The sequence below is a fragment of the Humulus lupulus genome, chromosome 3 (assembly GCF_963169125.1).
Source record: "Humulus lupulus chromosome 3, drHumLupu1.1, whole genome shotgun sequence".
In the NCBI taxonomy this organism is placed as follows: domain Eukaryota; kingdom Viridiplantae; phylum Streptophyta; class Magnoliopsida; order Rosales; family Cannabaceae; genus Humulus; species Humulus lupulus.
In genome coordinates this window covers 282,454,825-282,473,536 of record NC_084795.1, presented here as the reverse complement: position 1 = coordinate 282,473,536, position 18,712 = coordinate 282,454,825, and the positions used below count along the sequence as shown (strand labels likewise).

The following is an 18,712-nucleotide window of genomic DNA, read 5'->3' as shown; positions in this document are numbered from 1 at the left end:
CACTTTCCTCCCCTCGCGTCAAATACACGCTTGAAATCCGAACCTTTCAATAGTTCGGGTTTCTTCCTCGAATTTGACCCGTTCTCTCGAGACTTCGATCTCGATCGAGCTTACTCCGTGATCTCGGGCCTTCGAGCTAGAATCACTTAAAATCTTACTCTGATTTCTTGTATGCATGGCCCTCACCCTTTCCTTTCTTGCTAGATGTCGCAGAATTCTGAGAAACGGTGGGGGTCAGTGCTCGCAATTCCTTACTCTCCAACAACTCCAAGTTCAGAATCACCCTTCACTCGAAACCAGCGGCTAATTCGCGAGTACAAAGTAAGGTGCGAGCAAGAAGATATTTGAGCCCACTTCCAGCGTCAGATCGATGAGGTCGAAGAAAGAAAAATGAAGAAACTTTGGGTCGCAATTTATCTAGACCCCGAGCTCAGACCTATCCCTCTTGATTCTACACTCAAAGTTACCGTCGCTTACAAGCCTGGTGACCTTACTTTCTTGCTGATGGAAGACTCATCGAACTGCTCTTCCACCTCACATGCGGCTAGCATTCCGACCTCCAGGGAGGAATTCTTCGAAGCCAAGCACTACTGGAGCTCGGTGAGTTCAATGGGACAAATTTCTGACATCCTCGCTTGCCATGGCTTAGGACAATCTGGCGCGCTAAGATGCCGAGCTGCTACTCCAAATGAACGAAGCTGCTACGCCCCGGGTGATGGTCGGCCCGACAATAAACTTAAGCTCGCGGCCTGGAGTCGCGAGCATATGAAGGCAGGGGCTCTACTGCCCTTGAAATCCTTTTTTAAGGATTTTATGGATTTTGTTGGGCTCGCGCCCTTCAAACTCTAGACCAATTCATACAGGGTCTTGTCAGCCCTGAGGTCGCTATACCACAAATTAAAGTTGGAAGGACCTTTGCCAAGAGAGATCCTGTATCTTTTTTTCCTGAAAATCAACCTTTCCCGAGCTCGGGGAGGAGATGGCTTCTATTACCTGTCGAGCTATCCCAAAGAGAAGAAAATCTTTGAAGACATGCCCAACCATTCCCCCAACTTCAAACTGGCCTTCTTCTGGACAAACGACCTAGCTCCTTCAATATTCTATTCGTTCCAACGAATTCGTAAGAACATATCCTCCTTTCTTTCTCTTGCTCGATTAATGTTTAGGCTCGAACTAATGACACATGTATCCATTTCTTCAGCCAACTATCACCGCTCCACTCCCACAGGCTCAATGAGGAAGCACAAGAAAGCTTTGCTCCAGCTGCCATATGGCAGGCGTTCTCTCTCTTATCTTCTTCATGAAGATAAGCTTCGAGCTTGTGGCCTCTTGGAGCAGGATCAGTCGACGGACAACATCGCCTACCGCAAATATACTATGTGGGAGCACGTACCCCTTCCTACCGAGAAGCTTCCTCCGAGACAGAGGTCAACAAGCTCGAGGGCCGGCTCCCCAGTAGCTCATCGTCGCAAACGCCCGTGCTCGGGTAATGAAGCAAATAACGAGGCTTCAAGTTTGGGTGACGAAGGTAAAGTCATCCTCAGCTCGGCTTTGTGGTCTCCTTCCCTACTAAAACATAAACCCGACACCCTGATCATCCTATTCCCAGATTCCAGGGATAATTTCCATGTATGGTCTTGGGTACACGAGAGAGTCCATAGGTTTGATAGTTAGTTAGGGAGATTCCAAACTATGTATAGTTTAAATGAAGTTTGGGATGGGGTAGTCGTTCAGTACGAGACAAATGACTATAAAGACCTTTTGAGGCTAACTTCCACATATAGGGAAGGGACTCCCCCAGCCTCCTCTGAAGGCAGGGGGATTACATGGTCACCGAGCACAAGCTCGGGGGAGAGTTCCAGTTAGGTTTCTTGTCACTTGAATCTTTGTTTCTTTTTAGTAGTTCAAATTTGTTAACTAATGTTTAACTTGTGCATGTACAGGCGACATGGACTCTGACCTCGACAACGTGCTCAATCGCTGCTCAGGAGCCAAACAAAGCCAACGCCCAAGGGCATCATAGAGGGCGGGACGACCCTCTAAGGTCCCTAAAAGGACTAAGACGATCCCTCCTCCTCCGGACTCCAAGGGCCTGAGCCAGGCTGCTGCTGCAGACCCCGAGGTAGGGGTTCCTACTGAGGTCGCTCTCCCCCTGGCTCCTATTATTCAAGCCTCCTAGAAAACTGCACCGGCTCCAAAGAAGCCAGTTCCAACTCGTGAGCGTCTGCTGTCGATTTCGACTCACTCTAGTGAGTACATTATTGACAATGATGTAGTAGCACATGGAGCCACCCTTGGCTCAGATGTTCTATCTTGGGTGGGCCAAAGCTTCAGCAACCTTGACGCTCCCCATTGGCAGTTCCTGAACAACTGTCGGGATACTACGTAAGACACTCGTGGACTAGTAGGCTCTTTTATAATCTGAAGCACGTAAAAACTATCGTGTTCCTGTTTTTTATTTCTTTAATCTCTCGTGTAAGGTTGATAGCAAAAAAGGCAGTTGACAATATGTAAAGAAAAATTGTTGGGTGGTGATTGTTTTCAACCACTATCTATAAGTAATTTTAGTTTTTTTGGTACATTAATAAGTTGCAATTGCCATTTTTTTACATGTTGGTATAAAATTTAGTTATAGGAGAACTCCCACAAATTTTAAATTCCAAATAATTTAGGATGTTGACATCAGGATTTAAACAACTTATTGTGCGCGTGCTTGTTTTGTTATTTATATCCGCATGCGACAAACTATTTAAATTCTGATTTCGACATTCTAAATTAATAAATAATACTTATTCTAGATGTTCTTGACATTAGTGATTTTTTAATATATTATATACAAGTTTAAACTTATTTAAACCAACTTGATTATTTCATGTTTATACAAGAATTTAGAAGCTTAATCTTAATTTAACATTTGATAAAGAATATTGCAACTTTAAGAGTTGCCAGATCGAACACGTCGGCCAAAAGCAATCACGCGTATCATGGTGATTATGTGCTTAGTCTTCCACAAACTAGAAAAGCAAGAAGTAAGTAATTACCATATTCGTGGGAGGCACTTAGAATTTTCGTCCCACACACCTTAATAATCCACTTTTATTTGCTCTTTGCTTTCTTTTTGCTCATGATAACTTCGAAAAGATAAACAATAAAAACCGATTAGGACAGTACAATGGGTGTTCTAATATATATCACAAAAATATATTTTTTTATAATTTACTTCAAATTTTTACATTATACCATACATCAATTTCTCTATTTATTATCTTCATCATTTAAATATTATATTTTTTAAAAATATTTTATTCATTTTAAGAAATAAAATTATTAAATATAATAGTATCACACTACTCATATGTATACAAAAGTTTATAAAAAAATAATAAAATATTTATAGCTTGATGAATAGTATTTCACTACATATAGAGAAATACTATTCATTTACGTAAAAAAAATATATATTGACTTCACTCATTAGAAAATTATTTAATCATTTTTCTCTATATTATAAAGAATAAGTCATTTTACTTTCTCCATTAAGAGTGTTCTTAGTCGTGTTGAGCCACCAATGATTTAGATTGCAAAATAGAAGTCAATATGCTTCAATCTTAATATATATATATATGAATTATTGGAATATAGTACTATCAATAAGAAGATGTATAACTCTACTAACCACGAATCGAGACATAAATATATATTTATGTTCATATCAATACTGATAAGTTATATTACTTTATCATTCTAAAAATTCCGCCAACTACAAGCTATCTTTTACGAACTATTTTTTTTTTTTTTTGAAAGGGAAACTTTCACGAAGTTAATAATTGAAACATAATAATCTAATTATACTATATCTGCATTATTCGTTTACTTTACCAACATTTATGTCACTTTCTCCCTTCTGGTGCGCACCCAGGAGAACTTAAATAAAGTTTGTCGATATTAATTCTTGATGCTTTAGATTGTGGTCCTCACCATCTTTTGGTTGGCGATGGAATATTCAATTGGGATGCCATGATATTTTGAAAGGATATCATTACTTTTAGGATTGGTTTAGGAGAGAATGTTAGAATATTGGAGGAATGTTATAAATATTTTTTCTCTAATGACTTGAGAGTAGTAATTACCTTCGTCTTGTATCTCTAGACAATAAGATTTTGAAGAATTCATCAATAATGTCTTTAATAGAGAAGATATAAATATATATATATATGAGTTCGATATTGAGTATATATTCTGGTATGATCACTTATTAGAAAATACGCATGTTATATTGTTTATTAAAAATGATAATTAAACATAATCATATATATATATTGTGATAATAAATAGCAAACTCAACTATAATATTATGCTAATATTATCAATAGTAATAACTATAGAATAATTTATATAACAAAAATTGAGAATTCATCTCCAATAACACTTTTATTAAACCAGTCATCATAAGTTTATAAAGGAATCTCTCTTTAGGGAGCTGATGGAGGAGATTCTCTTGCTAAATTGATCTTGGAGTAGACATAGACCAACCTAGTACTATTTGTTGAAAACTACTTTATAATTTTTTCATCATTGTCTGAAAAACTACTGATATAAATCTTGGGACGAGGGTTAAATGCTGCACAATTCTTCCTGATCTCACCAGCTTTTCCCACAAGAACTTCTATTCTTCCCATCTTGGTCATAGCGTTTCCGAAACTCCGAGAGAATTGGACCGGATTCGAAGCCAAAGTGGAAACCAAACCAGAGGAGGCAGCATCCAGAGCAAGCTCTTGATCAATCTTCAGAACCCCTCTCTTTAGACGTATCTGACGATAGAACTCATTATCGAAAACATTACTAGTGTTTTGATCCAAAAACACCTTTGGATTACTTCCAACTGCGCATAATGTTTTCAGCTTGGTAACCAAAGCAGGATCCATAGTGGGATCGGGTTGACCTGTGCCTTGAAAATTCGAAAGCCGGTTGGAGAAGAAGTTGCAATGAGCAAATCCAACTGTGTGTGCGCCCAGAAGAACCACCATTTCGTTGAGGGTCATCCCTTTGGCTATAAAAGCTTCAGAGGCGGAGGTGACGGATTGGCTTGGACCGGGCAAGTTGACTTCGTCAGGGTTCGAGACAAGTCCGTCCCTTCTGCCAGTCGGAACGGCGTAGTTTGGTCCGCCGGCGAGGATGACTGAGTCCCGAGTGGCTAGGGTTATGATGTCTGCACATGAGACTTTTGAAGGGCATGCTGCTTCGAGCCTTCTCTTGGCCTCGTCGATGAGCTCGTACCCTCGTACGGTCAGATTTGGTCCTGCTGTTTTTTCTGAGGGATTGTTCGAGGTGGAGTTGATTAGTATGGATGCATCACAACCCTGTTGATATATAATGACAAAAAGAATATGAAAAATATATTACTAATTAAGCATAACACTTATGTAAAGTAAATGTTTGAATCAGAAGAATTGCTTTCTTATCTTCTTAAATTTAGAGAGAAAGAATCATCATGTTCTTACTCTAACAAAGCAATCGTGGAAGTGCATACGAAGTAAGCCAGCAGTAATGGTCGGGTCTTTTGCGAATTCTTCTTTGACAACTTGTTTTATAATCTTCTCAGCATTCGGGCAGCTCACTTTGTAGAAATTAGGAGTTAGTTGACCAAAAACACAAGGACTCAGAAGAAGAAAACTCAAAAGGATCACAAGAGAAGAATGTGTGCTCTTATTATTTTTCATCGTCTTCCTCATGGTTTTGAAGAATTAAGGGGAAGAGGCAAATGTTAGATTTTTTTGTTTGGCTATCAATGTTGTGAGCTCATAAATATATATTTATAGTTTTATAGTGAAAGATTTTAGCACAAACAGCAGTAGGGTGTCACTTGCTGCCAAAATAAAAATATTTAATATATCACTTATCTATATTTTAATTTATTTATTTAAAAAATTGATATAATGAAAATTGAAAATTTGATTTTAATTAATTTCTAATGATATAATTTTTATGTTTATAATGTGTTCTTATTTTGAGTTAAAAAAAATAAAAATTATAAGTTTTTTTTTTTAAATATTATTATTTTTTTAATTTAGAGTAAAAGATATTTTAATTTTAAAAATATATATTTTAAAGGTAAAAATAAATAAATTATTTACTAATGGACAACTTTATATTAACTTTTTTTTTCAATGGATGTTGAAAGAATTTCTTAAAATTTATAAGCATGTAAGCAAAAGGGAGCATAATGAGAAAAAATAATAGATAGAAGCAACCATAATTATTTATATAATGAGTAATAATATGTGTACTTAAAATATACACTCAAATATTATATACAGTGATATGACAGTTTGGTCTAGCCAATCACATTTATTAAAACTAGGATCCACTGTTTTAAAAAATAGTAACACCTGTGTGTAATATTTAGGTGCATATTTTAGATGCATATATCATTAATCTTATATAATTCATACTTATCCGATTCAAGAAATTAATATGTAATAAATCAACTTTATATTTGGTCATTTGTAGAAAGTTTTTCTGACATTGATGTGAGTTTACCTATTTATACTTTTACATATACAGTAATATAATTTTAATATCATAAACTCTTAATTAATCTGAATCTTTTTAAATAAGAAAAAAGGAAGGAAAAAAAGTAGTGTTATATATACATATATAATATATTTACACATAATAAAGTGTATTATTAGCCATTAATATTTTTAGTGGTCTTTGTAGTTGAGATTAATTATACATTAATATTATTAATATTATGTATAAATATTATGTGTAATTTTTGTGCGTATTAATACTAAAATATTGCATATTAATGTTCTATTCAGGACACTGCTTTTATTTATCGATCAAAGACTTTTACATGTGCAAAATTGACTTTAATTTATGAGAATTGTTAAAGGATATTGGAGTCCAATATTACATAATAATATTATATTGTTATTAGTGTAATTTAATATTAGTTTTCATATATTTTGATTTAATAAATAATACACGAAAGTACTAAATACTTATAAGACATTATCTCATAGTGTTAAGATATTTTAAAGTGCCTAATAATAATATTAACCCGATTGGAAAAGAAAAAGTAATTTAAAGTTCATTGGTACATTCAGTGATAGACCAAAAAAGTGTTTTCATAATTACAACAAGGACATAGATTTATTTTATTTTTTAAAAGAAAAGAAGTTATGATAAGGACATAAAGCTAGTTAATTTCTTCTTTATTATTTCATTTTATGTCCACTATCATTAAAGTAATACACAATACATATATGTGCATGTGAAATAATCGGTGAAAAGAAAGTGATTCTTTTGAATAATTTTGAAAAATAGCCCATTCTCCCAAAGGCGTGTGGAAAACAGAAGTATATAATTATATTATATAATATTTTTTAACGACAAAATATATATTAGAAATAAATGAAGAATAAATTATAATTTTAACAAGTTGACAGGCTTCCCTCATGTTTACATTGTGGAATATTACTCTTTTTTTTATTATATATTACTATTTTACTAGTGAAAGATATGTTGGATAATGTTTGTTCAATTAATGGTTTTGCTTTATGAAAAGCAAGACACAACCATTAGTGGTGTTACTTTGTCAAAATTAGAAGATGACAAAGTTTGAAAAATGAATCTAATGTTTTGTCTAGTTCTTGGAGAGGTGTTAATAGGTGAAGGTTCAACCGAAGATAATGGATATTTTGTTTGCACGAGAAATATATTTGACCAGAACAGAGTGAGCAACATGATCTGTTGAAAGAATAGAGAGAGTTTTTTGTGACTGTTTGAGAAACACTTTGAGAGAGATATTATTATTAGTGAGGAAAGTTGTATCTCTGCATTATCTTTAATATTTCTTTTTAAGCTTTTGTGCACAATAGCGTATATACTAATAATTAAAATTGTTTTTTATTTGGTGCATTAAGGTATCTAATAGTACATAACGCAATAAAATATGATTTAAGTAATTTTTGACCCTACATATTTAAATTTTAAACTAATTATAGTTTGCCACATTTTATAGTATTGGACATCATATGATGCCACATAATAATCTTCGAGAAAAATTTATACACACTCTACATTTCACTTATTTTTACACACTCGCAAATTAATGAATAACATCTTTACTCCACTAATGATTTATAATATTTTAAAATATAAAATAATTGAATAATGAAATTCCGTTTTTAATTATTACTAAGTTATTTGTGGTGTGAATCTATAGAAAACACCTTATTTTAACAGCTATTTTGTTCTAGCTTTCAAGTTAGTTTAAATCAGTTTAGTTAGTTACTTTTGTACTCCTAGCTTTGTTAGTTGCCTATTGTTATTACACCCAAATTTCGAGAATAGAAATTATAATCTCGAAAGATAGGCTCGTAAAATGTAAGCTCGAAATAAGCAAGTGTGCCACGTCATCGGCGTTTATGTGGATTGGGTTTGATAGTCTCGCTCGGTATTAAGACGACAACGATGGAATTGATAAGCTCGAAACTACGTGTGGTCTCGAAGATGTTTTCAGGTTACAAATCAAGCTTGAATCTACAACTACAAGGGTTCAACACTTGTATAAATTCATGATTTGTTCTTATTGGTGAATGAGTATCAGTCGGGAAGGTTCGAGCCTAAGCATTGTGAGCTCGAAAGAGATGATCTCGGTAAAGTTACTTGCTAAGGACGAGGCTAATCAAAATGGTGAGCTCGTGGTGTTTGTCGACCTCGAAAGTGTGTAAGTTATATGTTCGAGATTGGTAATCGCAAGGTTGATAATCTAGTTTAAATACGGTTACTGTTTGAAAATCTCTATTTCTTGGGGATTCGTTGTAATCTGGTAATTATCATGGGATATTATGTAATTAAAGCATTTATTAGTATTTATTTGAAATTTGAATTATAACTTCCTGAAATAAGAGGGAAGATATTTTGTAAACCAGTCTATAAATAGATTGGATAAATTTATTTGTAGATATGCTGAATTTGGTACTGGGAATACTCTGCTAAAATTGCTTTCTAAAAGCTTTGAGAGGATTCCACAATTCAATAATATTGACTCGTGGACTAGGCAGATTTTAACTGGTGAACCTCGTAATATATCGTGTGTTTTTTATTAATTTTTTTAATTTTGTGTTTAGTGTTCTTCTGTTCTAAGTTGACGAAAAATAGCGTCAACAACTATATATAGCAGTGTATCTCATTTGAGTAATGTAATCAAAATCTGAGAAGTGTAATAGGAGGCAGAATAGAGAAAAAAGAATACTCACTGTGGACAAGAAAAAATATTTACGATAACTCTCAAAAAGTGTAATCAAATGCAGTTTATAACACTTTAGCAAGTGTTAAGTCGGCCTGTTATTAAAAGTCTCGCCATTTGATTATATTTTTTATATTTTATTGAATAGACTATTATAATGTTATTGTTTTGGTGTTATATATTGTCAATAATAATATTATCTAGATGTTATCGAGTATATTTTTTTCATTTAATTACATTTTTAAAATGTAATGTAATCTTATTAACTTAATAATTTAATAGATTAGAAATCATAGTAGTCTCAGTAAGATTCGTTAGAGAATGTAGACTCTCATGTAGTAAAAAAATTTTGACCAAGATTATGTTAAAGATACAATTTTTAACTTATTTGCAAAATTCAGAGACTTTGCAAAATGTAGATAAATAGATGTATTTAATGAGTGAAATCGATATCGAGCGATAACTAAAATGATGTATCTCTAGTTTATTTATGTTGAAAAACAGTTGCATATAATGTATACTTTTATATGCAATGTAATTAATTCATCATATTATTCAATTCTCTACCTTTCGTTGTTAGTGTTAAGTAAGTCATTTTATATTAGACAACAAAAATTAAGAATTTAGCTCCAATCACACTTTATTATGCATAAAATATATAGTAAACAAACTACTAAACCAATCTTAAGTTCTTAGAGGAATCACGCCTTTGGGAGCTTACTGGAGGAGATTCTCTTACTAAATATATCTTCGAGAAGACACAGATCAACGTAGTAGTAATATTTCTTCAAAACTTACTCTGTAATTTTCTCGACATCGCCTAAAATACTACTGATATAAATCTTGGGACGAGGGTTAAAAGCTGCACAATTCTTCCTAATCTCACCAGCTTTTCCCACAAGAGCTCCGATTCTTCCCATCTTGGTCATAGCATTTCCGAAACTCCGAGAGAATTGGACTGGATTCGAAGCCAAAGTGGAAACTAAACGTGAGGAGGCAGCATCCGAAGCAAGCTCCTGATCAATTTTCAGAACCCCTCTCTTCAAACGAATCTGACGGTAGAACTCATTATCGAAAACATTACTAGTGTTTTGATCCAGAAACACCTTTGGATTACTCCCAGCTGCGCATAATGTTTTCAGCTTGGTAACCAACACAGGATCCATGGCGGGATCGGGTTGACCTGTGCCTTGAAAATTCGAAAGCCGGTTGGAGAAGAAGTTGCAATGAGCAAATCCAACTGTGTGTGCGCCCAGAAGAACCACCATTTCGTTGAGGGTCATCCCTTTGGCTATAAAAGTTTCAGAGGCGGAGGTGACAGATTGGCTTGGACCGGGCAAGTCGACTTCGTCAGGGTTCGAGACAAGTCCGTCCCTTCTGCCAGTCGGAACGGCGTAGTTTGGTCCGCCGGCGAGGATGACTGAGTCCCGAGTGGCTAGGGTTATGATGTCTGCACATGAGACTTTTGAAGGGCATGCTGCTTCGAGCCTTCTCTTGGCCTCGTCGATGAGCTCGTACCCTCGTACGGTCAGATTTGGCCCTGCTGTTTTTTCTGAGGGCTTGTTCGATGTTGAGTTGATTAAGATGGATGCATCACAGCCCTGTTGATAATGATAAGAAAAAAAAATATGAGAAATGTATAAAATATTATTACTAATTGTACGATCTGATCAGTAAGAAAACATATACAATAATAATAACTGTAACACAGACAAAGAGTGTTACTAATTCAAATCGAAAGACTCACTTTCTTTTCTCTCTTTTTTATTTATATATGATTATAATTTTCTCTTTCCAGACAGAAACCATAAATATATTTGATTGTACAGTAGAAATAATGCACACTGTGCGCCTTATAATTTAATAGTAATAGAATTACCATGCATCGATATTATAATGGACTGAAACATTTAACCATAACAATGTCTAAAGTTACCCTTTGATGACAATAAATATAACAGCTTAAATTGAACATTTAACCATAAGAAAGCTATTGTTATAGAATATATATATACACATTGTGTGTGTGTGTAAGAGAGAGAGTGATCTTACTCTGACAAAGCAGTCGTGGAAGTGCATACGAAGTAAGCCAGCAGTAATTGTAGGGTCTTTTGCGAATTCTTCTTTGACAACTTGTTTTACAATCTTCTCAGCATTAGGGCAGCTCACTTTGTAGAAATTAGGAGTTAGTTGAGCAAAAACACAAGGGCTAAGAAGAAGAAAGCTGAAAAGGATGAGTAGAGAAGAATGTGTAGTGCTTTTATTATTGTTCATCATCTTCGTCATGATTTCGAACAACTAAGGGGAAGAGATAATAATGTCTCTTGTTGGGTTTTATTATTTTTGGCAATGAATGTTATGAATATATATAGTGAAAAGTCAAATAAAAAGTCAACAATGATGGCTAGCTATAGCTATTATAAAGAATATTATCCTACTCGACCACAAGCATGTGTTCAGAAATGAAGAGAAAATTTAGTCATGGATCGATATGTGGATCTATGAATTTTAGGACAGAAAACAGTGGGGTCACGTGAAAAAGTCGAAGAAACAATTAACAATGGATATATATGAGAATATTATGCTACTCAAGCATGTGATCCTACTTATTAATTAATTAGTTGGTGTTCACATATAATTAAAAAAATTAATCATGGATATGTGAAGTGTGACTAGGATAGTTATTTGTATATTACATTGATCATATGCGTCTTATCAGATAACAACATCCAGATAGTAAGGAATCAAGATTCTCAATTTAAGTTTTGCTTTAGATTAATTAATGTTTAACTAATAAATACATGACACATCATTTAATTTGATAATTATGAAATTAAGATAATGGTCAAATTCAAGTGAAATCGGTTAGACATGAAATGGGTCCCAAAAAATAGAATTCAATCAACTTAATTTAACGCCTACCAATTCAAGAAATTATTACTTTTAATTACCTTATATATTTGGTAATTTGTAAGTAAAAAAGAAAATGAGCATATACGTAATATAATTATAATATCATAAACTCTCAACGTAATTAAGTCTTATTATTGAAAAAAAAAGTACGTAATATTATATACAATGTTTTTTACACATGCATTTAGTTTTGCCTATTAATATTTTTGACCAAGTTTGTTTTGGCATATCATTTGTTTGTACTCTTAGTTTTGTCCTGTTACATATTTGGACTTTATGTTTTGACAAATTAATTTTTGAATTTTGTATTTTGTAAAATAATTCAAAATAAACCCCTAAATTTGATTTTGGTCAAATTTTTAACTAAAATTACAAATAATTTACCAAACTAACAATTCAAAACAAAAACACAATTATTTTTCCTAACAAATATAATGTCATATTTAATTTCTTTTTAATCAAAATTAAATTTAAATATCTATTTAAATTATTTTACAACATATATATTTTTTCAAATCACATGGTCGAAATAATTAATTATGTGTGCATATTATAGCTGAGTTTGGTAACTTTTTGCCCTGAATGTTACCGAACACACCAAATGTCAAAATTATAATAATGACATTTTGTTTTTTTAAAAGAAAATGTGTTATAATAAGGACATAATTTGAATTTGAAAATTGGATGATGATATGTAAGATAATATTGATCCTAATACTGCGTATATTGGCTACCAACTTTTAAAAGGCAATTCACTTCTCCTTTACTTTATGTCGACAATTATTAAGTAATTTACATCATGTGGATGTGAAGTAATTGGTGGCCGGAAAGAAAATAATTCTTTTTGATTGATTTTGAGAAAGAAAAAAAAAGTTCATTCTCCCAAAAGCGTGTATAAATATATATATAAATATATATATATATTTATAGATATATAAAAGGCAGCTTTTTATTTATTTAGAAAAGGACAAAATATATATAAAGAAATTAATACAGGATAAATTATAATTTTAACAAGTTGATAGGCTCCCCACAGTACAATACAAATATTATAAATGTTTTAATATAATACTAATATTATAGTTGAATTTTAAATTTAAGTTTGCTGCTAGTTTTTTTTAAGTTTATTTTTGGTTGATAGTAAATTATATTATGTTATATGTTTAATATGATATTATTCTAATATATGAAGTTTAATTAAATTTTATTTAATTTACAAAACATATGGTTTTATTATTTTTAAATAATTAATATTGTAAAATATTTCAAAAATATCATATTTTAATTTATTTAATTAATTATTTATTTATTTAATTTAATTTAAGTTTAAATCATGTTCATAATTTACTGTTAAATATAATAATATTTTGTTAAAATTAAAAAAAAAATGGTTAAAACTAAAAATTTTCATTATTCACACATTTATTATGTAGAAAAGATATTTATTTATGTTAATGTACATAAATCAGTTTTTTTATTTATTTAGAAAAGGACAAAATTTATATATATAAACTTTTTCAAGCAAGAATGGCTGAAGCAGTGTTCAGAACAGTGAAGTATGGAATACACTTGGGGCATACATTGCTGTATGATCAACAAGCTAAGGTTCAATGGAGTAAATTTGTTTGGGAGAGATGCAATATACCAAAATACAGGTTCATCCTATGGTTGACGATACATCAGAAGTTGAAAACCAGAACTTTTCTTAGTAGTCATGGTCAGGTAGTGGATAAACTATGCGTACTGTGTGGAATGCATAATGAAGAGATCTCACATTTATTTTTCCAATGTGATTACAACAAAATCTGTCTAGTGAAACTAAAAGAATGGATCGGTTGCAGAGCTCAAACAGGGGATTATATTGCATTACTGAGTTGGATATCCAAAGCCAAACACATCACCAAATTTAGGAGAGGTTGCTATATAGCTGCTGTATCAGCTTTAGTGTATCATATTTGGAGAGTCAGGAATCAGGTTCTATGGTCCTCAAAGTTGTGGCATGTTAATCATACAATGGAAGTTATTAGGAGAGAATTAAAGCTGAGATTTTCTGTAATGTATAAAGAGAAACCAAATAGAGATAAGGAATGGTACCAAAATTTGTAAAGTTAGTTGTGGATTGTAAGTACTATAGAAGTAGGGAAGATTTATATTGTACATGACTTATTTTTTAGCAATATAATGATTCTTATTCACAAAAAAAAAAAAAAATTTATATAAAGAAATTAATACAGGATAAATTATAATTTTAACAACTTGATAGGCTCCCCACATTACAACAACGTGGACTAGTCTTTGTTTATATATATAAATATATATATGTCAATAAAAATATTATATATTTTGGTGAACGTATATATTATATATTGGATTATAGTGAAAGGTATATATATAATGTGTAGCAATAAGTATATATGCAATTTCCATATTTTACGGGTCTGTGTTATCATTAATCTAAAGATATAAATGAGATTCCCAGTTGTACTTCATATGAAAGAAATTAAACAGCATTATTAATCAACCAAGTGCTCGACAAAAACTATTATTTATATTAAATTAACAAGAAGCTCGTATTCAGCTAATAGATTAAATATTAAAATCACAATCTTGATTTATATTTTTATATATTATAAATACGAGCTTAACAGAAATTATTGTTTTTCTGTTATATTTAATTTTTTTTATTATTTTATAACAACATTAATTTTAAAGTTATCTGAATAAAGTAAAAATAACTTAACAAATAAATAAAAGTATTAAAGTCATTTAAATAAGATAAATAAATTTTTAAAAATAACAAGTAAAAAACAAGACATAATAATTTCTCATCACATATTTTAAATTTTTATATTAAAGTATTATGAATGACTCTTTTAAAAAAAATATCACCTAATCTTTTTTTTAGTTACCTAATTTTTATTTTAACGGTAAATATATTCAATGTCTTCAAAATGTTGCACTTTTATAACAATTTTTTTGCGGTAAATATACTCAATATTTTTAAAATATTGCACTATACTACATATTTTTTTTATTATTTTGAGTAATAATAAGAATGTTTTGGAAAAATATTGGTTTTTAATTATTTTTGAAATTTTAAATTATTTTTTCTTTCTTATTATTCCTCAAAATAATTATTTTAAATTAAAAATTAATAAATATTTTATTAAATTTAATAAAAACATATTTTTTCATCAATTTAAAATATATGTTTTTTTTTTTAAAAAGTGAAAAAAATATAAATTTTAATTATTTTGATTCATTTTAAAATCTTAAATAATTTTTTATTCATTAAAACTTAAATAAGGAATAGAAAATAATTTTTAATTTAAAATATAATTAAAACCTTATATTTTTCTTTCACTAATCTATTATTTCTCAAAATAATAAAAACAAAATAGTTATAAAATGATGTGAATATAAAGTGAAAGTTTTAGGACAAAAGAACATCCGTGGGATCACGCACGTGAAAAGTCATATAAATAGTCAAACAATAATGGCTAGCTATTATAAAGAATATCCTACTCAAGCACACGCAAGTGATCATCCTTATTCATTTGTCGGTGTCCATAATAAAAGAATAAAATTAGTCATGGATATGTGAATGAGAAGTATGACTAGAATAAAGTTCCACATGTTTTTTTGAATGTTATACTTTTATATCTAATTTTTTTTTTTGCAAATATAATTTCTTTCTTCAAAATGTTATATATTTATACATAATTTTTTTTTGGTAAAAGTGTAATATTTTACAGACATTGAGTATATTTACTGTCGAAAAAAATTTTGAGTATAAAAATACAATATTTTAAAAATATTAAGTATATTTATCGCAAAAAAAAATTAAGTATAAAATTATAATATTTTAAAAATATTAATTATTTTAACCGTCATTTACTCTATACGAGAATAAAAAAGAATTCTAATTTTGGTATTTTAATTCAAGTCCAACCAATAAATATATATACCTAAAACTTTTAAATAAAAAATCAGTTTATGATATTATATATTATGATTATAGTTTCAAATTTTTTAACTCACATCAATGTCATAATTACCAAATATTATACATGATCATATATATTTACTTTTAGCTACTATAATATTTTTTTATAGGATCACATTAATTACATATTATTCTGTAATATCGAGTACAATTTTTATAATTGAGAAAAGAAAAGAAAAAACTCGTATATTTTTACATATTACATATTTATGCAAGTGTGCTGAATCTCAAAATCTGTACCTGCACACTACCATTTGTTATTAGTGATCAAAGACTTTTACATGTGCAAAAAAAAAAAAAAACGTTAATGGAGAGCAATAAATTAACCCAACTGGAAAAAAAATTCTAAATTAATTGGGATAGACAAAGCATTCAGTGATATTCCAAAAGTTGTCATAATTGTAATAAGAAGATAAGAAGATATTATTATTATTATTATTGGAAATTTATATGGTAGGAATTTCAAAAAAACTTTATCGGTTGGGTTCTTTTGTGTTCTCAATCCGTAAATAATTTTTGGCGTGATTTTTTTTATGACTGTGTATATTGTAGTTATTTAGAGTATCCTGTAAATTTTCAGAAAAATCCGAATAATTTATAATGCCGAAAACTAGTTTAAAAACAATTTGTTGCACACGTGACTATTTTTTTTATACGAGTGGAAAACAACATGTTTGAACCTAGTTTTCGATTCTGTTAACTATTCAGAATTTTCTGAAAATTTGCAGGATGCTCTAAATAGATACGATATACACGGTCATAAAAAAAAATCGTACCAAAAATTGTTCACGGGTCGAGAATCACTGAGAGTCCTACCAGTTGGGCTTAAAGTTAAGCCTCTATAGAAAAATTGTCCTATTTTATAATATTTGTATTCAAATTTCAATTCATATTAATATAATTATTAAATATGTAGCCTTATATTAAATATTATAATAGTAATATTTTATAATATTTGAATTTATATTAATACAATTAATAAATATCTATTTTTTAATTAGTCTTAAAGGTATATTTCTATTAAATATTTAGAATATTCCATTAAAGTTATCAAAACAAACCGTCAAAACAAAGAATTTTCGTTATCTACACACATTTTATATACAAGAGATATAAATATATAGGGAGATTCTATTAATTATAGGGGCTTCAAAAAGAGCTCCACCGGTGGGGCTCTTGTGTATTCCCAACATGTGAACAGTTTTCAGGATGATTATTTTTTTCCATATATTTTGTAGTTTTTTAGAGCATCCTGCAAATTTTCAGAAAATTACAAATAATTTACAGTGCTGAAAACTAAGTTCAAAATAGATTGTTGTACGCGTGACTAATTTTTGGCGAAAGTTGGCGAGATGTATGTTATAACTATAATGTACACTACCATTAAAAAAAATGGGTTACAATTTCTCAAAGTGTCAAAAATAGAAAATACTCCTACGATAGGGGCAAAAGTGATGCTCATAACTAAGAAAATTCATATATATATATATATGAGAATTCTATAGTAAGAGAACTACTTTTGCCCCTACCGGTAGGGGCATCTCTATTTTCAACATGTAGAGGATTATAACCCAATTTTTTTATATAATGATGTGCATTGTAGTTATAGCAGACATCCCTCAGTTTTCGAGAAATTCTAAATAATTTATAATGACAAAAACATAGTTCAAATCGTCAGTACGCGTGTCTGTTTTTTTTTATCCATGTGCAACTTACTATTTTGAACTCTATTTCTTGGCACTATAAATTATTTGAAATTTCTTGAAAATTAATAGGATGTCTACTATAACTACAGAGTACATCATTACATAAAAAAAATTGAATTATAATTTCTCCACGTGAAAAAAACAGAGTCGCCCCTACCGATAGAGACAAAAGTGACGCTCTTATTATAAAATTTCCCTATATAAATACAGGATAAATTATAATTTTAACAAGTTGATTGGCTTCCCTCATTACATTAGTCTTTGCTTATTATATTTGCAATAATAAGTCAATACAAATATTATATATTGTTGGACTCATATTATATATTGGATTATAGTGAAAGATATATTGGATATGCTTTATGAAAAGAGACAGAGTGGTGTTAATTTGTCAAAGTAGGAAATGACAAAGTCTGAAAAATGAACTTAATGATTTGTCTAGTTTTTGAAGTGTTAATAATATGGTGAAGATTCATTATGGCTACTAAAAGTAAACTCTCTTTCCATAAATATAGAGTTTGTTTAATTTGCAAGAGAAACACTTTGAGAGAGATATTATTAGTGAGGAAATTTGCATCTGTATTAGTGTGTATTATGTTTATTTCTTCTTATTAATTTTAATATTATCTGATTTTTATTTTATTGATTTGATATTACTAAACTGGTATATTTAAGCATATGCGTTTGCACAACAAAGTATATACTTGTTATAATTAATGTGTAGCAATAAATATGCATTTTCCTTATCATTAAACAACATTATCATTTAACGAAAAATATCCACAAGCTAGCTATTATTTTATAATAAACAAGAAGGTTCGACCAGAT

The 18,712-nt window shown here is 30.4% G+C and overlaps 2 protein-coding genes across 2 annotated transcripts; both read right to left on the bottom strand.

Moving 5' to 3' along the window:
* Positions 1-4,412: 4,412 nt before the first annotated feature.
* On the bottom strand, positions 4,413-5,801 carry LOC133824745 (peroxidase 57-like). Its single transcript, XM_062257721.1, has 2 exons — positions 5,502-5,801; positions 4,413-5,360 (listed from the first exon to the last, which is right to left on the bottom strand). Exons 1-2 carry the CDS (start codon positions 5,730-5,732, stop codon positions 4,554-4,556), a joined length of 1,038 nt encoding a protein of 345 aa, XP_062113705.1. The 5' UTR covers positions 5,733-5,801; the 3' UTR covers positions 4,413-4,553.
* A 4,073-nt stretch (positions 5,802-9,874) lies between these two features.
* LOC133824744 (peroxidase 57-like) lies at positions 9,875-11,604 on the bottom strand. Its single transcript, XM_062257720.1, has 2 exons — positions 11,312-11,604; positions 9,875-10,860 (listed from the first exon to the last, which is right to left on the bottom strand). Exons 1-2 carry the CDS (start codon positions 11,543-11,545, stop codon positions 10,054-10,056), a joined length of 1,041 nt encoding a protein of 346 aa, XP_062113704.1. The 5' UTR covers positions 11,546-11,604; the 3' UTR covers positions 9,875-10,053.
* Between the last annotated feature and the right edge of the window lie 7,108 nt (positions 11,605-18,712).